The sequence below is a fragment of the Oncorhynchus mykiss genome, chromosome 1, assembly GCF_013265735.2.
Source record: "Oncorhynchus mykiss isolate Arlee chromosome 1, USDA_OmykA_1.1, whole genome shotgun sequence".
NCBI classification, from domain to species: Eukaryota; Metazoa; Chordata; class Actinopteri; order Salmoniformes; family Salmonidae; genus Oncorhynchus; species Oncorhynchus mykiss.
Window position 1 is genome coordinate 33,051,376 of NC_048565.1, and position 25,200 is coordinate 33,076,575.

The 25,200-nt window shown below is 41.2% G+C and overlaps 1 protein-coding gene across 1 annotated transcript in view; it reads left to right on the forward strand.

Moving 5' to 3' along the window:
- Positions 1–25,200, forward strand: part of sema3d (sema domain, immunoglobulin domain (Ig), short basic domain, secreted, (semaphorin) 3D) — a 71,468-nt gene that overhangs the window by 14,265 nt on the left and 32,003 nt on the right. The window contains exons 2-13 of the mRNA XM_036976064.1: positions 1–157; positions 7,730–7,890; positions 13,313–13,375; positions 13,503–13,622; positions 13,721–13,814; positions 14,520–14,648; positions 17,170–17,306; positions 22,045–22,159; positions 22,327–22,396; positions 22,517–22,661; positions 24,297–24,519; positions 24,810–24,898. The exon at positions 1–157 is cut by the window's left edge and continues 85 nt beyond it. Of these exons, the coding sequence (XP_036831959.1) occupies positions 1–157; positions 7,730–7,890; positions 13,313–13,375; positions 13,503–13,622; positions 13,721–13,814; positions 14,520–14,648; positions 17,170–17,306; positions 22,045–22,159; positions 22,327–22,396; positions 22,517–22,661; positions 24,297–24,519; positions 24,810–24,898 (1,503 nt within the window). The remainder of the gene's footprint in view (positions 158–7,729; positions 7,891–13,312; positions 13,376–13,502; positions 13,623–13,720; positions 13,815–14,519; positions 14,649–17,169; positions 17,307–22,044; positions 22,160–22,326; positions 22,397–22,516; positions 22,662–24,296; positions 24,520–24,809; positions 24,899–25,200) is intronic.

The window sequence follows — 25,200 nt, forward strand, 5'->3', positions numbered from 1 at the left end:
GAGAGACTGTCCTGGGGCTTTACTGGAGGTCAAGGGAGGATTAGGCTGTCTCTAGCCCACCCAGGGCTGCTGCTTCTGGGGATGGTACTGCTGGTCCTCCTGCCTTCTGGAGAAAGTGTCAAACAGAGTGTCCCCAGAGTCCAACTCAGCTACAAAGGTAAGAGACTGGGAGCTATGGTACAGTAATAGCATGCCGATGCACTGATGGCTGAATGATATAAGGTTTAGGACAAATTAAATAATCATGTTTAGTATATGACTTACCAGATTAAATTGATTATACTCGTTTTAATAGATGCTTTAGCTAGGAGGATGAACTAGCTATGACGCACCAGTAGGTTCTGAACCAACATTTTGAGAAACAACGACCTGACTTTAAGTTGGCACAGGTTTTTGGCAACATGCTCTAAGTCAAGAAATGACTGCCACATCTACAAAGAGAGAAAATGATATTGACAACAGAGTACTATAATATATGCAGAAAGGGCAAAACACCAAAACAGCTTTTTCTCCATCATCATCACCTGCACTATTTTTATCAGTAGCTATGTTGAATTATCTGCACATGAGCCATTCTCTGGCGCACTGTCCAGCTGATTGTTCTGACTTCTATCTCTCTCTTTTTGATCATTTTACTTCTAGAATTCTTCACTTTTCTTTTCAGCTCATGTGAGTTTGAAGGGTCTGTCCACCAATTTGGTGCCTTTTGACTAGTGTAACATGGTAAAAAAAAAAAAAAACTATAGTAAATGCCTATTAAGTGCCAAATAAAGTAACAGGGTTGATCGCACCAGGGTTGACCGTAACGGGGTTGACCGTAACAGTGTTGACGATTTCGTCTTAAATCAGCCGTGGATGCCTTTGTAACAGAGGGATTGGAAGCTTTTTCTGTCCATTTTGAATTGTGAACAAAATGTCTAGCCTGTCTATCTATGGGTAACAGGGTTGACATGTTATGCTTGACCCACTCACCACCACAAAACACCAGAAAATTGCCAAAAAGAGTAAAACCAGCTCACCTGCTTTTACACTATGATTTGACTATTAGATGTAAAATAGTTTCACCATAGTAAAATGAGAGATCAGTTCATGTAACAGGGTTGACCTTAAAATGAGGAACAGTTATTTTATCCTTAAAATGAATCCCTAATCAAAGTAAATAAATACTAATCTTTAGAAATTACTTTGTCAATGCAACAAAATAAGGGCTTTACAATGATGGTGAAAACCTGGAGAAATGTTGCTGTTAAGTGGGTTAAAATCTTCCTAGAAGTCGCAGAGGATTCACAGAGGGTACATGTCAAAATGCTGCATGTTGGCACAATTTTCCTTGTGTTCTATATTAAAGGACACTTCATTCAATATAACAGGCTTTTAAAATGCAATATTTGTGCACAATTTCTACTTAAAAATGCAAAAGGTAATAATTTCGTGAAACAACCCACAATTGTTAACAGAACACACACACGTACCAATACACACACCAATAAACAATCACTTGGCCGCTGTGTTAAAACATATGAGGTGTGAAAGATCGCTTGGAAACAGAGAGAGCTATGTGGGGTGGTCCATACTGTAGGTACTAAAGGGAGAGCGTAGGGTTGGGTTGTATTTGTCAGGCTGTAAAACTACAATAACTGTAGTCTTTTCAGCCTCAACATTGGCTTTAGTCTCTACAGTAAGGAAAATCTCTTTTACACCCTGTTACCATGTTAAATCTATGAAGCATTTATAGTGGTGATGATGGATAGGTAAACATTTAATTTGTTTTAAATACACATGTGCTTTATAGAGTTCTATATTTCTTACAAATACACAATGAGTATGTAGCTCAGTATTTTTTGCCTCTCAGAACTGCCTGAATTTGTCTGGGAAGGGACTCCACAATGTGTCGTAAGCATTCCTCAGGGATGCTGGCCCATATTGACTCCAATGCTTCCCACATTTGTATCAAGTCGGCTGGATGTCCTTTGGGTGGTGGACCATTCTTGATACACACAGAAAACTGTTCTGCGTGAAAAACCCAGATACGTTGCAGTTCTTGACACAAACCGGTGCGCCTGGCATCTACTACCATACCTCGTTCAAAGGCACTTAAATATTTTGTTGTTATGCAATTTAGCAGACGCTTTTATCCCCAAAATCATTTTTATGTGTGCATACATTTTACGAATGGGTAGCCCCAGGAAACGAATACACAATCCTGGCATTACAAGCACCTTTCTCTTTCGACTGAGCAATACAGGACCACAATGGGTCTGGCTGTGTGGTAGCTGTGGTCCTCTGTGTGTGTCAGTGTGTTTAGTGTTGGGTAAACTAGAGGCTGTGTTTGTTTTTAAGCCCTACAGGGTCTCTAAAAACCCATTCTACCCCGTAGCAAAAAATGACTCAAACTCTAACACAAACACTACAATAACACAAACACACTAACCACCCATAAGAACCTCATTACAAGCTTTAGTCTGACTGTAACCCCCAAAACTCCTACTTCAACCCTGACCACCAAACCCTGATCTAACTATTAACACCTAAACCCTCACCCCAACATAAAGTCACCAGTCACTAGTTCACATTCAGTACTCCATGGGTGGGCGACTAGATGAGGCCACGGGTCAATGTTTGTTGGAGCGAATGGTCGGAAAATTATACTACTAAATTCTACACTGCAAAATGATCACAACTAAGCCCAAACATAGATTGTATTTAAAACAAACACTCGTTTGATACCTTGATTGCATTGAGCACAATCACATCTCTTTTTTTGTGGTAATACTTGGGAACACATTTTTTGCTGAATTCCTGGTGATTTTACAGTCTTTCTTGACCAAAACCCCTTTTTTACTAAAAACCTTGAGGGGGCAAAAAATATATATTACAGGCCGGTCTTTGCCAACCCCTGCACTACTGTAACCCAGATACAAACCCCCGCATCCCAATTGCAACCTTGGACTCACCCCCTAACCCAGCATCGCTGAAAATAGAAGCTCATTTACATGTTGTTATTTTACAACATAAATACATTGTAGTACATAAATAGTTTTAGAAATAATAACTTCCTGAAACACTCTATTTATTTAGCAATTTGTCCTGTAGAAATATGCAGGTTCAGCTCTGCAGATTGCCTTGTTTCATGCCAATTGAATTCTTGAGCCTTAGATCTCAGCAAAACTCAAATATTCAGAATGTTGTCAGATCAGGCTCTGAGAGTTATTATGAAATCCATCAAAGGAAAATTGTCCCTGACTGAAATCACACTTAAAAAATAACATCATCCCCTCTGAAAATACAGTTGGCAAAGTCAAACTCTACTGAAGTCAATCATCTCTGATTGAACAAACTCCTCCAAAACATCTTCATCCCTGCTTCAAACAACATCATCTCTTTATGATCACACACTTCAAATACACACATCATCCCTGGCTGAATGAACTGGAGTTCAGAAAGCGCATTCGCAGTGTACTTTCCTCTCAATAACCACCAGGCAACGTTTGTCCTTTGATTCCTTCAGAGGTGAAAGAGTTCCGAATTGTTCAAAAGGGAGAACAATCAACATTCAAGATTCACTGATATACCAGCCCTAGCTCTAGCCTGAAACCTCTCTCAGGGTCTTGGTGGATCAATCCATAACATGTATGGTTACAGTATGGCTCCCGTCCAATCACACGCAGCTAAATAATCCTGATGTAATCTAAATATTATCACAGCAGACTGTGTTCAGTTGTTGTTTTTGTGTGTGTTTTCCAAAATCTGTCATGGGGATGAGCTGTGAAGACAGTTTGAGGGTACATGTGTTGCTGTCGTACTAGTGGCCCCTTGCCATGTAACTACGGGGAGTTGGGCCGTAATGTATTTTTTTATTGAATTTTTTATTTCACCTTTATTTAACCAGGTAGGCCAGTTGAGAACAAGTTCTCATTTACAACTGTGACCTCACCAAGATAAAGAAAAGCAGTGCGACACAAACAACAACACAGAGTTACACATAAACAAACGTACAGTCAATAACACAATAGAGAAAATCTATATACAGTGTTTGAAAATTAGGTAAGGTAAGGGACGAAATATATACGAAGAAAAAAAACGACAAGACAAAATGTCTGAACTGCTACGCCATCCTCGATAATATGATAATATTATCCAAGACAGGGTTCCCCAAACTCGGTCCTGGGGTCCCCCCCTGGGTACACATGTATTTTTGTGCCCCAGCACTACACAACAGATTAAAATAAAGCTTGATGATGAGATGGTTATTGGAATCAGCTGTGTAGTGCTAGTGTAAACAACTAAATGTGAAGCAAGGAGTTTGGGAAATCCTGTATTAGGACATTTTGTCTTGTGATAATAATACAGGCATATATTCCACAGAGTTAATCTGACTGGCCCTCCCACTTTAAACTCATGTAAATCAAGTTTTCCATAACCCACATGCTGATCCAGATCCAGACAAGCAGTTTACTTTATAACCCTGAATTATATGTAACTGTAAATCCATGTTCTCTCCATCTCTCTTTGCCAGGGAAACACTTCCATGTCTTACATCTTTCCAAGCTGATTCAGGTCGATAGCGCTGTGATATTATGAGTTAGTTATGACATTCCAATGTCATTCTGTTTTACATGACAGTGATTAAGTTTGACTGAATATCTCAGTGTTTTAACTCTGTTATCTAATAAACTTTCTAATAAATGTATTTCCCTGCAGGATATTCATCTGTATAGCATACGCAGAAACATATTTCTCTGTCACTGTTGATTCCCATCCTCGGAGAATAGGGTGGGGAGGAGAGGAAGCCTCTTAGTCACCATATTGTGAACACGCCCTGGGCTGTGGCGCTGTAGCTGTCACACGCACAACCGCTACACATGCACACAGACAGTCCGTCAGTAGGGTTATCTTAAGGCCTGATGCTAGCAAGTGGCCGATGTGAAATGCTATCTAACTCAAATAAACCAGTAGAACTCCATGGGGATCAGGATTTGCTGAACGGTGCCTGTGGAGAGACTGCAGAGAAAGGGGGAGGTGTCATGGCTGGAGCTCAGCGATAAGCTAAGTGCTAACAGTGAGGCTAAGCTGGGCCTATCCCTGGGATCCTAATGCTGTGTGTTTACTGAGCAAATGACAGAGTTAACCAAGGGCTAGCACGGCTAAGCTCTCTGTAGGTTTAGTGTGGAAAGGGCATAGTGGCTCTGCGTGTATGTGCGGGTGCGTGTGTGTGTGTTTCTGCGAAAGAGAGAGCGAGAGAGAAAGGTGAGTGCGTTGGGGTGATGTGTGTGTAAGAAGAGGTATTAGGGGGCAAGGGAGGGGTCTAAAAGTTCAAATATTGGTAGTGAGTAACGTCGCTAAGCATTCACACCCTCAGGCTAATCACAGTGTCAAACCTCTCAGAGTGACCCCCCCACACACCCAGATCTCTGGAGTCACCAGCCTTCATTCATCCAGCATAGAAACATAAAGTCAACATCACCTCAATTTGGGGAGTTTGGGGTGAGGGAAGGTGTGTGTGTCTGTGTGTGTGTGTGTGTGCTTGAGTCTGGGTTGTCAAGTGAAGTAAAGTACCATATTAGCTACAGTGTTTTTGGGAAACCTCACCCAGATCAATTACCCTGAACAAGAAAAGTACTTTCCTCCCAAGTATGATTTCATACAGCCTGGTCTCATTGACGAGACTAATATTAGTATGATATGTTACATTTGGTTACAAAATACAGAAGGTTACATTAGGCATTAAGGCAAAAAGCAATGGGGGATGGTTGGGTGGTTGTATAACATGAACGTCTAACAACCCAAAGGTTGCGTGTTCGAAAATCGAACAACTTCAGCATTTTAACAACTTTGCAACTACTAAGCAACTCTTCCCCTAACCCTTAACTCTAACATATCATACATATTGCAATTTCATAACATACTGTATCATAGGAAATGGATAATATACATCCACAAATACATTTTTATTTAACTAGGCAAGTCAGTTAAGAACAAATTCTTATTTACAATGACGGCCTAGGAACAGTGGGTTAACTGCCTTGTTCAGTGGCAGAACAACATATTTTTACCTTGTCAGTAGAATAGCCTTACTCCAGAGCTCAGTGAATTTCAACGTGGCACCGTCATAGGATGCCAACTTTCCAACAAGTCAGTTTGTCAAATGTCTGCCCTACTAGAGCTGCCCCGGTCAACTGTAAGTGCTGTTATTGTGAAGTGGAAACATCTAGGAGCAACAACAGCTCAGCCAAGTAGAGGTAGGCCACATGTGCTGAAGTGCGTAGGGTGTAAAAATCCTCAGTTGCAACACTTACTACCAAGTTCCAAACTGCCTCTGGCTGAAGCGCGTAGCGTGTAAAAATCCTTGGTTTCAACACTCCCTACCGAGTTCCAAACCGCCTCTGGAAGCAACGTCAGCACAAGAACTGTTCGTCGGGAGCTTCATGAAATGGGTTTCCATGGCCAAGCAGCTCCACACAAGCCTAAGATCAAGAGGTGCAATGCCAAGCGTTGGCTGGAGTGTAAACCTCTCCGCCACTGGACTCTTGAGCAGTGGAAACGTGTTCTCTGGCGTGATGAGTCATGCTTCACCATCTGGCAGTCCAACGAACTTGAAGGATACCAGGAGAACTCTACCCGCCCGAATGCATAGTGCCAACTGTAAATGTTTGTTGGAGGAATAATGGTCTTGTATGTGGTGCATAACATCATGTTTCTAACTGCATTTGACCTATGGGGAGATTAGATAGGTTAGAGACAGGTGAATGGATATGGTGAAGACATGCATACATACCTCTCACTGGTCTGTCTCTGAAGCTCTGCTCTCACTCTAGAAGAATGTATTCATGGATGAGCAGGAGATATTCAGGAGTGGAGGGCAGGCATTGATGTGCATGGTTTAATATATGTTTGTATGAGAGCTATTCAGAAGGCTTCCCCCCCTGGAACCCAAACTGTCATTTTGGTCAGGGTCTAATCTAAACCTAGTCTTGACAGACATGTGACATCAGTTTAACCGTCTGGAGATTTCGTGAAGATGATGGATGATGTATACTCTAGGTATGGATATATTGGGGTGACAGGGATCTGTTACAATGGTGATGGTGGGTTATTGATAATGATGCAGGTATGTCGGCGACTGAGGACAAACCCACTCTTCTCCATCTACAACCAGTCAGTAACACTGTGGGTCGAGGTCGGTTTATCCTGGTGTCTTTAACACTTTCACTGTCTGAAGATAAAACCCACTGTAATATCTCATTATGCCCTTATTGTAATGTGAGTGTAGCGTGCCCATGCATTCGCTTCTCTTTCTGTCAGTCTGCACTCTGACGTCTCTGTGTGTTTGTAGGAGAGGTGATGAGCAATGACCATTACTCTCTCTCTCTCACGCACACAAGTACACACACACGCATGCATGCACACACAGAAGGATTTTCACTCTCTTCGCTCAGTTAAGGTGTTGAACAGTGAGACAGTTTCAGCTCATGCCAAGACACGCAGGCATCCATGACCTGTTTCTAGACAACCTGTCTCTGTCTAGAAAAAGTCTCTCCAAACTATGCTTATAGTGTCCAGGTTCATTAAAATAAGTGTATTCTATTAAGTCTTGATGAACCAAACCAACCTTTTTCCATGCCACAGAATATGTGTATGAAAGTCTGTATGCATTCCTGTGTGTGTTTTGACTCTCTCTCTCTCTCTCTCTCTCTCTCTCTCTCTCTCTCTCTCTCTCTCTCTCTCTCAGAGCTGGTCCAGAGTGGTAGTGTATCAGTGTTCCTGAGTCCTACTGATGGTCTCCATTCCCACTCTGTGTTGTTGGATGAGGAGAGAGGCAGGCTGCTGCTGGGAACCAGAGATTCAGTTTACCTACTGGACCCTGACCACCTCAGTAGAGCCCCCAGGAAGGTATGCTACACCTATATAATATCTAAGCCAACACAGTATAATTTGGCCTGATTGTGCAAAAAAGGGTATGAGCTGAACCTATAGGAGACAGTATAGTATCTCTCTCCAGCAGAAAGAAGGAAAGCCCTGGGCAGAACTCAAGTCTTAACAATGACGAGCTAGACACAAACTGCCACACCTCAGACATGCACACTCACGCAGGAAATCACCCAAATCTCTCCAATAGGCTCGGCTACATTGCCTATAGGTTGGAAGTATACACCCCCTTGAACGTTTTTCACATTTTGTGTCGTTAAAAAGTGGGATGGAAATAGATTTCATTGATCTACACAGAATATTCCATAATGTCAAAGGGATTAACATAATTTTGGAATGGCTACCACTTCCTCTATCCCCCATACATACAACATCTGTAATGTCCCTTAGTCAAGTATTGAATGTCAAGCACAGATTCAACTACATAGATGGACAGTGATTGGTAGATTGGTAACAAGAACAAATCAGACACTGAATATCTCTTTAATATCTATTTAAGCATGTTCAAGTTAATAATTTAACATTTCTGTCTAGCCATGATCCCCAACACCTTGACAGACATGAACGAAATGTGAAAATAATAATGAGTAACATTACACAATACAGGTGTGCAATGCTCTTATTAGACTTACCCAAGAGGACTCCACTGTAATCGCTACTAAAGGTTTTTCTTATTGACTCAGGGGGGCGAATATTTAACTAATCAATGTATATTAGTGTTTTAGTGTTAAAAATGTTAAATTTTAACATGTTAAAAATGTTCTTCCACTTTGACATTAAAGAGCATTTTGTGTAGATCGTTGACAAAAAATGGCAATTAAATCCATTTGAATCCCACTTTGTAACTCCAAGGGAAATACAAAGGAAGTGTAGACTTTCTATAGATTTAGTTTCCCATCCTTATATCTGAGCCAACCCTATGGGTTCGTAGCCTCAACCCCGCAGCACACACACACACACACCAATTGATTAATGGACTGCTGAATGTATATTTGTTTTCTCTTGCTTTGTCTGCGCTTTTCAGCATTATGCCTATCTCTGATAAGCTATCAAAGAAAGGGCTGAAAATAGCCCATATTAATATATGTAGCCTTAGAAATAAGATTCATGAAGTCAATAACTTGCTAACATCAGATAACATTCATATATTAGCCATTTCTGAGACTCAGATAATTAATTTGATGATACATCAGTATCAATACAAGGATATAACATCTGTAGAAGAGACAGAAATGCTTATGGGGGAGGAGTTGATGTATCTATTCAGCATCATATTCCTGTAATGCTTAGAAAATATTTTATGTCAAGTGTTACTGAAGTGGTTGCAGGTTCATTTGGCACATCTAAAGTTTACTAATTACTAACAGTCAGTATCTAAATAGTATGTGTGAAATTCTTTATAGTGTATGTGATGTAAACTGAGAGGTCTACTTACTTGGGGACCTGAATATTGACTGGTTTTCATCAAGCTGTCCACTCAAGAGGAAGCTTCTCACTGTAACCAGTGCCTGTAATCTGGTTCAGGTTATTAATCAACCTACCAGGGTGTTTACAAACACTACAGGAAAAATATCATCCACATCAGATCCACGTCAGATGGCTTATTCATCACAAAACCATTTGATGTTATCAATTATTTTAATTTAATTGGCAACGTGCGCAAACGTAGGCAGGAAATGCCAACAATTGAACAGTGAGAAATTGTATTCATGCAACAACAAAAAAATTATGAAAGAAAGGCAGTGCAAGTTTGAACAGAGTGGCACGTTTTTATCTTAATTGTAATCAGAGGGCTGATATAAATACTATGCATGACAGTCTCTCTTGGCAAAGAGTTGAGGAGAGACTGACTGCATCACTTCTTCTTTTTATAAGAACACAGCTCTTACACACACACTTATCCCACCAGACATGCCCAAATCTAGAACATTTGGGGACTTCAAGAAAGTGTCCGGTATTATATAGAGCCCTTATTGCATGGAACTTCCTTCCATCTCATATTGCTCAGATAAACAGCAAACCTGGTTTCTAAAACCAGATAAAGCAACACCTCGTGGCACAACGCCTCTCCCCTATTTGACCTAGATAGTTTTTGTGTATGCATTGATCTCTAGGCTACATGTGCCTTTTTAAAAATGGATGTAGTTCTGTTCTTGAGCTGTTCTTGTCTAATGATGTTCTGTATTATGTCATTCTGTATTGTGTTTCATGTTTTGTGTGGACTCCTGGAACAGGAGCTGCTGATTTTGTAACAGCTAATGGGGATCCTAATAAAATGCCAAATACCAACTTTAAGTAGTCATTTAAACCTGACTGTGCTTGTGCTACATATCTTCCACATGACTACTGACACAGCTATGTGGAGTGGATCTGTGAGGAATGCAGCGTAATCAGTGATGTATTGTAGTAGTGGGCAGAGTTTGTAGAGTGGATGGAATTAGCACCAGTCAATTAACACAGTGCTCTGTCTGTCTATCAGGCTGTCTACCTGCTGACCTTGACTTTGACCTAGACCGCACACACGCACACACACACACGCACACACACACACACACACACACACACACACACACACACACACACACACACACACACACACACACACACACATAGCTGCAAATAGGACACATATACTCAGTACAAAACATTAAGAACACCTACTCTTTCTGTGACAGACTGACCAGGTGAATCCAGTTAAACTATGATCCCTTATTGATGTCACTTGTTAAATCCACTTCAATCAGTGTAGATGAAGGGGAGGAGACATGTTAAAGAAGGATTTTTAATCCTTGAGACAATTGAGACATGGATTGTGTGCATGTTTAATTCAGGGAGTGAATGGCAAGACAAATAATTTAAGTGCCTTTGAACTGGGTATGATAGTAGGTGTCAGGCACACCAGTTTGTGTCAAAAGCTGCAATGCTGCTGCTGGGTTTTTCACGCTCGACAGTTCCCCGTGTTTGTCAAGAATTGTCCACCAGCCAAAGGACATCCAGCCAACTTGACACAACTGTGGGAAGCTTTGGAGTCAACATGGGCCAGCATCCCTGTGGAACACTTTCGACACCTTGTAGACTCCATGCCCCTACAAATTTAGGCTGGTCTGAGGTTAAAGTGGAGGGTGAAACTAAATATTATGAAGGTGCTCCTAATGTTTGGTATACTCCGCTTAGATGTGCTGTAGTAGAGGTGAGTGTTTGTTTATGCAGCTGTGCTTGATCCCTGCGCCAGACCGAGTCAAGCTTCTTTGATCTTTATCGGGATGTTGTAAGTCTGAGTGCTGCTCTCTATCTGTTGATTTCTGGTCATTGATACTGATACTGGCCAGATAGTTAGACTAGATTGTTCTGTGTTAGAGCTGTGTGAATGTGAGTGTACGAAACATTAAGAACACCCTGCTCTTTCCACGACATAGACTGACCAGATGAATCCAGGTAAAAGATATGATCACTTATTGATGTCACTTGCCCCGACTATTTGAGGCTGTTCTGAGGTCAAAATGTTTGGTATAAGATAGACAGAACATTAGACACACTCAGACAACACACAGAGTGCACATTTACAGGTGTGTCTCATTTTCCTTAGTCTGCAACACATCTTACTGTCCTATTTCAGCTGGTAAGAACATGGTATTTACAACTATGACTACATTGAATTTGCACTATGGGTACAATGGAATTCAACATAATCCTTACTTACCTGCGACAAAGTGGTACCTGCTGCAAAAATTGTAGCTATTGCAATGAATTCCAAAGTTATCAACAAGTAACCACATGATATGCCGAGTTCTAAGTGAATACCAGGTACATTGCAGATTGTGAAGTCAAGTGTGACCCAATCCTCCCACTGTGAAACTAGTGCATTGATTGATTGGTGGTATAGGATTTATGTTACTGGGTTTCTCAAATCCAGCTCAAGACAAAATCCTCTCTTGCCCAGACCTGAAATGTACTATACTGTACTGTAATGTGCTGTAAGACTTGTATGAATTCCATGGAGCGAGGCAATATTATGGAATCCTATTTCGCTGACGTAAGTGCGTGTATATGTATGTGTGGGGGGAATGTGTGGAGTCTGTGTAACCCCAGTGATGTCGCTCCTTGGTAGCGGGTTAGGGGTGAACATGCTAAGAAGATACACCAGTTATAACACTTGTATGAACATCAGCTACATACAGTATACATACAGTACAAGGGACACAGAACATTATCCCCCTTAACTTCTTTGGGGCCGGTGGGATGCTAGCATCCCAACTGGCCAACATCTGGTGAAATTGCAGAGCGTCAAATTAAAAAAAATTACTATAAATATTTAACTCATGGAATCACACATGCAATACATCAAATTAAAGCTTAACATGTTGTTAATCCTGCCACAGTGTCAGATTTCAAAAAGCGTAAGCAAACCATGCGATTATCTGAGGACAGCGATCAGCAGACAAAACATTACGAACAGTTCGCAGCCATGTAGATTAGTCACGAAAGTCAGAAATAGCAATAAAATTAATCACTTACCTTTGATGATCTTCGTATGGTTGCTCTCACGGGACTCTCACTTACACAATAAATGTTTGTTTTGTTCGATAAATTCCCTCTTTATATCTAAAAACTTCCATTTTGTTGGCGCGTTTTGTTTAGTAATCCAATGTTGCAAATGCGGTCACAACGGGCAGACGAAAATTCCAAATAGTGTCAGTAAAGTTCATAGAAACATGTTAAACGATGTTTCTAATCAATCCTGTTTTTAGCCTAAATAATCGCTAATATTTCAACCGGACAACAGCGTCGTCATTATAAAAGAAAAACAAAAACGAACCATCTCACTATCCACTGACTAAATGTTATCATTCTCACTCATTTTTCAGAATAAAAGCATGAAAAAATGTCTAAAGACTGTTCACATCTAGTAGAAGCCATTGGCAAGGCAATCTGATTCATAACCCTTTACAAGGTGGATAGGCTTTCAAAGGAAAAACACCCTTTCAAAATAATGGCTCTTCCTGGATGGATTTTCCTCAGGTTTTCACCTGCCATATAAGTTCTGATATACTCACAGACATTATTCTGACAGTTTTGGAAACTAGAGTGTGTTCTATCCAAATCTAACAATTATATGCATATCCTATCTTCTGGGCCTGAGAAACAGGCAGTTTACTTTGGGCACGTTTTTCATCCGGAGGGGAGAATAGTGCCCCCTACCCTAGTGAGGTTAAGATCACTGTTAGGACAGGCTGACTCCTGTCTGATTGACATACGTTTCCTCTCAGGGTTTTGTACGTAATGCTTTGTTCTTATGTCTTGAGTTGTGTGGTTCTGATGCAAGATCAGTGGTATTGTTTGTGGTGTGTTGTCTGTCATGTAAACCTCCCTGTCCATCTATTCCTAGATCAGCTGGCCAGCCCCCAGAGACAGAGTTGAGATGTGTAAACTGGCCGGCAAGAGTGCTCATGTGAGTACAATCTGGAAAAAGCCTGAAGCCTTGTTTAATTCACATTGACAATAAAATCACTGTTCGGGTAAAAAATGACATTCCAAAAATATCTTACTCTTCTTGGTTCCTTTCTTCTTACTCTCAGTTGGAGTGTGGCAATTTTGTGCGTGTGCTCCACAACTATAACCACACCCATCTGTACGCCTGTGGGACAGGAGCCTTCCACCCCATTTGTGCCTTCATTGAGATCTCAGGACGCAGAGAGGTAGAGTCGGGGAGAACACACACACTCACACACACAGCACACACTGCTTACTTACACAGTCTTTCTCTCTTTCTCACTCTCTCTCTCTTTCTCTTAAGGAGGGTGTGTTCCAGTTGTTGTCCGGTACAGTGGAGTCTGGGAGGCTGAAATGTCCTTACGACCCCAGGCAACCTTTCACCTCTGTACTCACAGGTCAGACTACGCCCCATCATAATGTTCTCTTCTTACTAACCTAGACCTACTGACAGCAACTCAGCCCCACCCTGACACCATTCTACACCCACATTCAGCCCTAACACATTCTCTCTCATGTCCTGGTGTTCAAAACCCCTCTACAATAAAAAAGGAAAGCCCTCTTGTAGGGAGAATTCTGTCTGAATGTAATAAACAATTATACTTGGCATGGAACTATAAACACTCATAGTATCCCCCTCAAGATTCTCTCTGCTGTGTGTGTGTGTGTGTGTGTGTGTGTGTGTGTGTGTGTGTGTGTGTGTGTGTGTGTGTGTGTGTGTGTGTGTGTGTGTGTGTGTGTGTGTGTGTGTGTGTGTGTGTGTGTGTGTGTTTGTGTGTTGTTATGATGAGGTAAGAAAGACATTGTCATCTACTAAGCCAACTCCTAAATTATTAGAAATATTTTTGTCAAGACTAGATTCATTGAAACATATTTGCTCAGCATATCGTCTTTCAGAAATCTGGTTTTGCCAAAGAATGTCATATCACTGAAAGCATGACGCACGTTTTAGAGCGATTGACTAATTGTTTTTGCTCAGGTTTGCTTTCTTTCTTTTTATCTGAGTTGAGCTGGTTACTCTAATAGGTTCACATTTACAGTTTTACTTGACCCCCATCATCATTGGTACAGGCCTAACCCTCCTTTTGTCTGATTGGTTGCAGATCAATTCCTGTATGCGGGCACAGCATCAGACTTCCTGGGTAAAGACACAACTTTCACCCGCTCCCTGGGCCCGCCCCCTGACCAGCACTATATACGCACTGAGATCTCAGAGGACTACTGGATCAATGGTACACACACACACACACACATACATACACACACATACACACATTGAAAATACTTCATTTGAATCCACAAATAGCATTACATCATAAAGGATCAAACATTTCAAAGGTCGTTGAAGATGCACTATGCAGTATAGTAGTAGTTTGCCTAATTTCCAGTGATGTGACAAAATAAGCAAGTATAGTGTAGAGAATCATTTTACCATCTAAACCGCTGTGAAATATGTTTTCCAAAACCAAAAATATATTTTTTTCAGCTGTTTGAAACTAGCGTACAAAACCAAAAGTAAAAAAAACGCAAAAACTCAACTTAAGAATTGTAGGCATAGAAAAAGGTGCACATAGAACCAATCTACCACTTCTTAGACTTGCTTTCAATGACAAAGACAGATCTATAACTCAAATTTCTATGTGAATTTGGTCGGGTCGCCCAAAAAGTTACATATTGCAGCTTTATTAAGGAAACAAAAAGCACCTTCTCCTCCACACTTTCTCCTGCCCATAACTGTTGAGACAGTACCTAGCCAGTTGATTTGCTCTACCCTTAAGCAGGCCTGCAATCTGAAGGCCACGTACCATAAGCGTACGTGGCCGAGACTGCCAAATAGCAATGCCACCAACTAGCATTTGTATCCCAGGTTGTCCAAGCATGATATTAGGGGCTGGTAATTAAACGTGCTACACATAGTATTTTTTTGCATTGTAATTTAAGAAAATGTCCATAATATATCTATCTATCTGCAGTAATAGTGGAATGATAGTCACAGTATTACTTATCCGCCAGTGTTGTGATTGGCTGTGATATTCGCCTATTGATTTCTCCCACCGGGCAGGCATCTGCTGTCAAAAAAGCTGTTTTGACTTTGTGGTTCTGTTATCTCGTGGATATCAGGGCAAGTGGCCAATGTAGATATCACTATCTCATTTCCTGGTTGCTAATATTCTACACTGTTCACTACAATTGTCGTTTATGTGAGAAAACAAGCACTGAATAGTCATCACAAGGCCTTACTTTGATGGCCTAGTTTTACCCTAACTCAGTGGTGTTATGAAAATCCTGGTTTACAGGCCACATCAGGCCTGCAAGTCACATTAAGCTGGCATGCAAAGTGATGTGTAAATCCTATTGGAATCCAGCCTGAATTAGGATATCCAACAGTTTATTCACCCATAACCTGCATTCAGAATGACTGTCAGGGTTAGGAAAATTGATAAGAAGGCTATCTAAACCATTTAAACTGGAACAACCATTTCAGTAAATAACACATTAAATATAACTAACCGATTGGATTAGTTTAGAAAAATGTATGTTATTTATATTTGTGTTGCATAACATTTATTAATCAATCAATCAATCAATCAATCAATCAATACAAAAGCACAGATATTTAAAACTTCTCAAAAGAAAATTGGCCTGCACTAGAGCATGCTAGAAAATATGGTAATGATGGGTGTAGTTTTGATGGGACTGTTTTTTGTAAATTATCAGCTTGTAGAGCCATTCATTGTGGCATGACATTATATCACAGTAACCGTTGGCCTGGTTCTTTAGAATACATCCTTCCTCTCAGTCTCGGTACATAAGGATTGGTTGAAGCAGGTGAGTTCATTCACAGGCTAGTTTTGTCATTGAGTGTTTCACTTCCCAGTCTTTCCATTGATACACAGAGCTGCTTTATGTTCTCATTTTGGGCTTGTGGGAGGTTATTGGCATTCCTGCCCAAAGCAAACAGTCCAGTTATTCATTTATGACTTTTACACGAGTTCCACACTATAGACACCACACCTACTGTACAGGGCATACGTACTGTACCTACTAGGGGATTTACAGTGTGTCACAGTTCACAGGTCCCTGATCTACATACACACACTGCAAGCACTATTCTATGATACACACTCCTCTCTGTCTATTCTATGAATCACTCTCGTCTACGTTTGTCATGGATCAAAAGATGTCACCAGTTTCCAACTCCTGACACACACTCACCACATTTCAGAGCCATGGGCAGGGTGTGAGGGAGATCTCTGGAGACGTGCTGTCACTGTGGACGTGTGTGTCAGAGGTCTTACCTAACGTACAGTCTTACCTAACGTACGTACTGTAACAGTGACTATGTGTAGTGTGTGTGAGAGCAGGCCTACATTGGACTATTTTAAGGAATTCACCGAGAGGCTTCGGTTAGTTTCCAGGGTTGATGTCATGTTACTGTATCACCCAGATCACGGCTCTTTCTTTCTCACTCTGTCTAGTTCCTTTCCTCTGTTCCATGGCTCTGTCTGGAGGTATTTTAGCGTTCACAAATCAGGGTGCTCCGAGGAGACTGAGGCGCGTGCTAACTCTAACTTCTAAAAGACGCTCCGCTGTGTCCATAGGGTCAGACTGGAAATGAACAATGCTGCTTTTATAACTCTCTCTCTCTCTCTCTCTCTCTCTCTCTCTCTCTCTCTCTCTCTCTCTCTCTCTCTCTCTCTCTCTCTCTCTCTCTCTCTCTCTCTCTCTCTCTCTCTCTCTCTCACACTCTAGAGGCCAGGTTTATATCAGCTCACCCTGTGTCCGACACCTACAACCCTGACGATGACAAGATCTACTTCTTTTTCCGAGAGTCATCACGGGACAGGAGCGATAAGAGTGTCCTGTCCCGCGTAGCACGCGTCTGCAAGGTGAGAGGTGTAGAATGGTGGAAGAACGAAGGTGAGGGAAGGTTTGGGGAGATGTCAGGGAAGGGGCGAAGAGGAGGACAGACATCTAACAGGGCGCATGTACAGTGATAGATCTGTGTCCACTGCTATAGAGCTAGCTTCTCCCACAGATATACTTAAACCCCCCTGGGAGGATACTTCCTGGTACATTCCTCTTGTGTAGTCTGCTGACAGAGGAGCGGACCACTGCTGTCAAAGAGGGTAAATTAAAGTTTAACCTGTCTTTGTGTCTGGCTGACAGGGCAGCCTAATGTCAGGTCCCAGGACAGCAGTTAAGGTGTATGAATTAAGTACGCCCTTACAAAAAAAAGACAATGAAACAAAATAATGTGAAAAACACATGGTTTTCAGACATGTGTGGACAACTCAGATGTGTTTCTCCCCAGACAATTGCAGGAAAGAGGGAGGTGGTTTTTTTTTATAACTGAAAACTATTTTTTTGCATCCATTTACAATTAATTTGCTCCCACATTAAATTAGTTTATATATTTGCAATATTTTGTTTCGCTAACAATACTTTTGGGTCTATGTTTTGCTTTCAATATCATTATTTTTGTTTGCAATACTAAGCATTTTGTTCTCGTCTTAGAAGCTTTACTTGATATTAATGACACAAAAGTAACTCTCTCACTAGAGGATTGCGTCATATAATAACACTATGACTCTATTAATGGTGTTTATAGTGGCAATACTGCATGTAAACATTAACAAAGTGTGTCCCCACAACAGCTTTGGCAAAAATCTGAGGGATGGGGCGCAAGAAATGCAACCACTCTCAATAAACGACACTATAAATGCATCCATGATATCACAATTATACTTTGAATAATGTGTTTAGGCTATACAGTGTTTGTTAACATTTTCTTTGTTCACAAACAGTGGAGTAAATGTGGAGTTTTCTTACAATCACGTGAAAGTGCTTCACATATGAAACTGCAAATTGGATTTTTTCATGTGATTGTTTTTCACATGTGAACTTGCAATTCTGCATGTGAAAGTAAGATTTTCGCATGTGGAGTTATTTTACATGTGAAAAGGCAAATGTGATTTTTACATGTAAATGTTTTTCACAAGTAAAACTGCATATCCTTTTTTCGCATGTGCAGCGTTTTTAACGTGAAACCTGATATTTTTTTGTAAGGATGACAGTAGGATAGTTGGTCCAGTCCCATATTGGTCCTGCACCTACTCTAGCCCCCTACCCATTCTTTAGGTTCTACAGTGACTTGTGAAAGTATTCACTCCCCTTGGCATTTTTCCTATTTTGTTCCCTTACAACCTGGAATTAAAATAGATTTTTTGTAGGGGTTTGAATCATTTGATTTACACAACATGCCTACCACTTTGAAGATGCAAAATATTTTTTATTGTGAAACAAACAAGAAATAAGACACACGAAAAAACTGAAAAACAGAAAAAAAGTGTGCATAACTATTCACCCCCCCTAAGTCAATACTTTGTAGAGCCATCTTTTGCAGCAATTACAGCTGCCAGTCTCTTGGGGTATGTCTCTATAAGCTTGGCACATCTAGCCACTGGGATTTTTGCCCATTCTTTAAGGCAAAACTGCTCTAGCTCCTTCAAATTGGATGGGTTCCTTTGGTGTACAGCAATCTTTAAGTCATACCACAGATTCTTAATTGGATTGAGGTCTTGGCTTTGGCTAGGCCATTCCAAGTGTTGCTTTAGCAGTATGCTTAGGGTCATTGTCTTGCTGGAAGGTGAACCTCCGTCCAAGTCTTTAAATCTCTGGAAGACTGAAACAGGTTTCCCTCAAGAATTTCCCTGTATTTAGCTCCATCCGTCATTCCTTCAATTCTGACCAGTTTCCCAGTCCCTGCCGATGAAAAACATCCCCACAGCATGTGGGGTGTTGTTATCGGGGTGATGAGAGGTGTTGGCTTTGCGCTAGACATAGAGTTTTCCTTGATGGCCATGAAGCTCAATTTTAGTCTCTTCTGACCAGAGTACCTCGTTCCATATGTTTGGGGAGTCTCCAACATGCCTTTCGGTGAACACCAAACATGTTTGCTTATTTCTTTCTTTATTAAGCAATGGCTTAAAGACCATATAACCCAGGTCTGTGGAGTGTACGGCTTAAAGTGGTCCTATGGACAGATACTCCAATCTCCGCTGTGGAGCTTTGCAGCTCCTTCAGGGTTATCTTTGGACTCTTTGTTGCCTCTCTGATTAGTGCACTCCTTGCCTGATCCTTGACCTTTGGTGGGCGGCCCTCTCTTGGCAGGTTTGTTGTGGTGCCACATTCTTTCCATTTTTTAAATAATGGATTTAATGGTGCTCTGTGGGATGTTCAAAGTTTCTGATATTTTTGTTATAACCCAACCCTGATCTGTACTTCTCCGCAACTTAGGAGAGCTCCTCGGTCTTGGTGGTGCCTCTTGCACTCTTAGTGGTGTTGCAGACTCTGGGGCCTTTCAGAACAGTTGTATATACTGTATATTGAGATCATGTGACAGATTATGTGACACTTAGATTCCACACAGGTGGACTTTATTTAACTAATTATGTGACTTCTGAAGGTAATTGGTTGCACCAGATCTTATTTAGGGGCTTCATAGCAAAGGGTGTGAATACATATGTACGCACCACTTTTCTGTTTTCAAATTTTTTGAAACAAGTTATTTTCTTCATTTCACTTCACCAATTTGGACTATTTTGTGTCCTTTACATGAAATCCAAATAAAAATCCATTTAAATTACAGGTTTAATGCAACAAAGTAGGAAAAATGCAAAGGGGAATGAATACTTTTGCAAGGCACTGTACCTCTAGTCCCTAGCCCCTACCTGTAGCTCTTACTCCTTCCATGTTCACGGTTCTGAAGGAGCTGAATTAATGAAGCAAGACAGCAGCAGCTCTTTTCAGGCTTGCTGGGGGCTAGATGGAGACTACAGCCATTGAAATAGAATCTCATTCTACACTGTAAAAAAAAATCCTGTTGTGTTTATGGTAACTTACTGGCAGCCAGTTACCTGTAAATTACTATAAAAAAGATACAGTATGTTACTGTAAATTACTATAAAAAAAGTACGGTATGTTACTGTAAATTCCTAATAAACATTGTTTTAACATCGAAAATAGAAAGATTTTATTCCAATATTTTTATGAATATCACTAGCAACAACAGAATAAACACATTTTGAATTACACTAATTGGATTGCAATTACACTGGTATATCTGACATAGGCTTTGAAAAAGCACCCGTGAATAGTGTGGCAAGTGTGTGGTAAGCTTTCTTGACTTGAACAATACTTTTTGCCAAAACATGGCTAACCTTTGTTTAACCAGGTAACAGCTGCTCTTAGCAAACATGTGTTTGGAGTTACCTTTCTGTATAATAGACTATGTTAGAGTTTACACTTCATCCAATTATAATCTACCAAATCTATTCATTTTAAAATGTTGATTACTTCTTCTTGCCATTATCATTCACCTGATGATAATACAAGACCAGAGTTTGTCATGTTGTGCTAACGTATGATAGGGGTCCCTGGGCAAGAAAAGGTTGAAGACCCCTGCTGTAAAGTTTGCAGTAGTGTACTGTTAAGCCAAAGTTACTTTGGAATTTACGGTAATATACTGTACCTTTTTTTTTACAGTAACTTACAGGTAACTGGCTGCCAGTAAGTTATGGTAAAAACAGCAGGATTTTTTGAGTGTAGTTCTGTGACTACAGCAGGTTGTTTCGTTGAATCAGGTGTGTTACTTCTTGGCTGGAACAAAAGTCTGCACCCAGACTTGCTTTTGGAAGTTCCTGGCCGCTGCTGGCAGAAGAGATTCAGTTCCCAGCTATGTGAGGTTTGGTATTTTTGGGTAGTGGGGAGACTGTCCCTGTACTGAGTTATGTCGCCACATCTTCCCACAATAAAAATTCCAAGCTCTATTGCAACATTCCCAGTTTCAGGCACATGGAGTGGTTATGATTGAGGAGTAAGCTGTAAGGCTGGTGATTCCTTTTCCTGTGTCTACAGCTGACCATAGAGGGGTTCCTCTTTGGATAAATGGAATAACAGAGCTTCGATTGAAGATAATCCCATTTAGAAAACACTAAAGCCATTATCCGAACAGTTTTTATAATTGTGTGTCTATAATTGTTTGTCTCCAGGCCGAGTGTAATAGGGAGGTTAGTCTAGGGCCCTTGTCCTGGATAAAGGGGCCCTGTACTTGAGATATACTTGAGTACTCCTGCCCTAGCCCTGAGAAAAGCACTGTTTTATTGAGAAGAGCACTCAGCCAAGGGTATACATATGCTAATTAGAATATCTGCATAATTAATGAACTCGCTAGTTCACCTTCAATTCTTCTTCCCTCATCTTTCTATTTTTTTTATTTTTATTTCTCTCCTTTTTTCTTGCTTCAATTCCTCCTTGTTATTCTTGTTCAACTAAATCCCTCTACCACATTCTCTCCTCCTTGTCAGTAATTTTCCTTTTTCAGTCCTCTCTCCATCCTTTCAGTTTATTGTGACTGCCGTCATCATTACCGTTAATGAGCCTCGTTCCTCTGCCAGTTGAATAATCACATGTAAACGGGGACATGTGTCTAACTTCACCTGGGTTTATTTAAACTAGTCTCAAACAGGAGTTTAGGATTTCAAGGTCTGTTCTGTCTATGGTTTTAAACCCGATTTCAGTTGTATTTGTGTGTCAGACTATGGTTGTGTTGTGGTTGTGTTTCAGAATGACGTGGGAGGGTTGAGGAGTCTGACCAATAAGTGGACGACGTTCCTCAAAGCCAGACTGGTGTGTTCCATCCCTGGACCCGAAGGAGTGGACACACACTTTGACGAGCTCCGTAAGACACATACACACACGCACACCTGACATGCTTCCACGTCGACACACGCACAACGCATGCGCACTAAATGCCACATTCTTAACTTTTGTGTGTGTGTGTGTGCGTGTGTGTGCGCGTGTGCGTGTGTGTGTGTGTGTGTGTGTGCATGCGTGCGTGTGTTGTAGAGGACATATTCATGCTTCCCTCTAGAGATGAGAAGAACCCTGTAGTGTATGGAATCTTCACCACCTCCAGGTAAAATGACACTTAGTACACCATACCTTACGCCATACCTTATTGAGACATGTCTCTACCTCTCAGCTTATTTCTCCCACTATAATATACTTACTACATTGTACTGTGTTTCTCCCCCAGCTCTGTGTTCCGTGGCTCGGCGGTGTGTGTGTACAGCATGGCTGACATACGAGCTGTGTTCAACGGACCCTACGCTCACAAGGAGGGACCTGACCATCGCTGGGTAGAATATGAGGGGAGAATACCTTACCCTCGCCCTGGAACGGTACACAAACAAACACGCTCATCTCTGCTAACCATACCCCGCTCCATTTCCCTCCTGCCTGAAAGCAGACTGAATATTGTTTCTGTCCAGGATTATTTAGAAAGACCCCTCTTAAATGGCTTACAATATGACCCAATCCTGATGTATGAACCAGTCCTGATTAACAATAATAAACACCTATCTATTGCATGTGCCTGTGCACATAATGAATTAATAGTCTGTGAGAGTGTGACAGAAGTCAACGTTTATATGTGAAAGCATGCAAGTGTGTGTGTGTGTGTGTGTGTGTGTGTGTGTGTGTGTGTGTGTGTGTGTGTGTGTGTGTGTGTGTGTGTGTGTGTGTGTGTGTGTGTGATATATTACCCAGTCCCTGTCTTGATGAACAATAATAAACGTCAGTCTGGGGGGCAGCTTTGATGATGTCACTAAGTCGTCACGGTGATCACCGTCGTATGTGTCCTGTTACGCAGTGTTTGTAGAACTGATTAACATGAGGTACTGTGACTATGTGTGTGTGCAGGTGGACGTTTATTGGGATGAGTCTTGTCCTTAAGGCAGAACTGAGTGATTTGTGTTAGATGGGCCAGCTGCAAAGTAAAAATTGGCTATATTGTAAAAATTCAGGATTTTGGGGGAGATTTTTGGTCTTAATTTAAGGTTAGGGTTAAGCGTTAGGGTGAGCAGTGTGGTTAAGGTTAGGGTTAGGTTTAAAATCCGATTTCATGACATTGTGGGGTTTAGTTGGTAGAGCATGGTACTCAGGGTTGTGGGTTTGATTCCCATGGGGGACTAGTAAAAATGAAAATGTTTCCATTACTACTGTAAGTCACTCTGGATAAGAACATCTGCTTAATGACTAAAATGTGAAATTTTGACTGTCAACTAATGACTTCTCTACAGGGCTCCCTCCAGAACTAGATTAATGATGAAAAACACTACCCTGCTATGGACATGTTGAACTACACTTGTGGGGACCAGAAATCCCCAAAATAATAGTAAATAAACAAAATATTTGACCATATGTGGACATTTTGTCAGTCCCCACAAGGTAAAAGCCTATTTATAGGGGGTTTAGAGTTAAGGTTAGAATTAGTGTTAAGGTTAGAATTAGGGTTAGGTTTAGATGTTAGGGAAAATATGATTTTGAATGGGAATCAATTGTATGTCCCCACAAGGTTAGTTAAACAATATTGTGTGTGAGTGAGTGAGTGAGTGAGTGAGTGAGTGAGTGAGTGAGTGAGTGAGTGAGTGAGTGAGTGAGAATCCAGCGTCAACAAGCATAGGCCCATAAAGTGATGGCTTATTACTGTGTGCTCCAGATGAACTTAATTTAATGGAGTACCACAGGTCACCACCAGAGGGTGACACATACCTATTATTCAGGGGCCACTGGCCAACCTGAAAAAATATGACAAGCACTTTGATGACAGCGAATCCCAAAAATGTCTGTCTTACCAGTAGGTACCTAGGTTAGTATTTGCTTTAAGGTAGACAACCAAGTCTTTATCTTGACTGATCTTTCTACTGCCCTCTAATACCTCCAGATAAATTGTGTTAGTTGATCTCATTTAGTGTCTGAAATGACACATTATTTGATATCTCTCTTCAGAAACTGACAGTGTCTTCCTTCCTCAGTGTCCCAGTAAGACATATGACCCCAGGATAAAAACCACCAAGGACTTCTCAGACGAGGTGGTCAGCTTCATCCGCTTCCACCCACTCATGTTCCGCTCTGTCTACCCCCTGACCGGTCGGCCCGTGTTCACACGTGTACGTGTCGACTACGCACTGACACAGATAGTGGTGGACCGCGTCATGGCTGAGGATGGACAGTATGAAATCATGTTTCTGGGTACAGGTGAGAGATTCCAACACACACATGTTCAGACGCACACGAACACCCACATACATTTTTTTTGTTCTAATATTGATGTGTTTGAAGTCTGTTTGAATGTTGGAGACTGTGTTCGGTTGCAATAGGTATCATCTTCAGTGTAGTATGAGCTCCATGAACCCCTTATCTTTGCTCTAATGCTCAGAGCTCTACAACATCATAGTCTGTTTGGAGCCAATAGTCCCATTTCAGCAGAACTCTCTCAATAGAAAGTTTCCAAACGAGAAGGTGTGTGTGTGTGTGTGTGTGTTCAGATGCTGGGTCTGTGCTGAAGGTTGTGAGCATCACTCAGGAGAACTGGTCCACTGAGGAGGTGATTTTGGAGGAACTCCAGGTGTTCCAGGTAAGAAACACACTCAGAAAGTTCATTCTGTTCCCCCAAAGCCTGTTTAATCCTGACGTGAACTTTTTGAAGACAAACACTGTAGTGGTTTCTCTCAAGGGGTTGTCAGCTCATCAAACAGCAGTAAAATATGAATGTCCTATTCTAAACACACAGCAGTAGATCTAGGGGTACAGAGAGGAGAGATGGTGTGTTCGTCTAGTATTACAGAGACAGAGGGAGTTCCTTTTCTCACATTGATTCACAGACTTATTGGTTGACCTCCCAAACATGAAGTCAGCTCTGTAGAAGGAAAGAGAGCT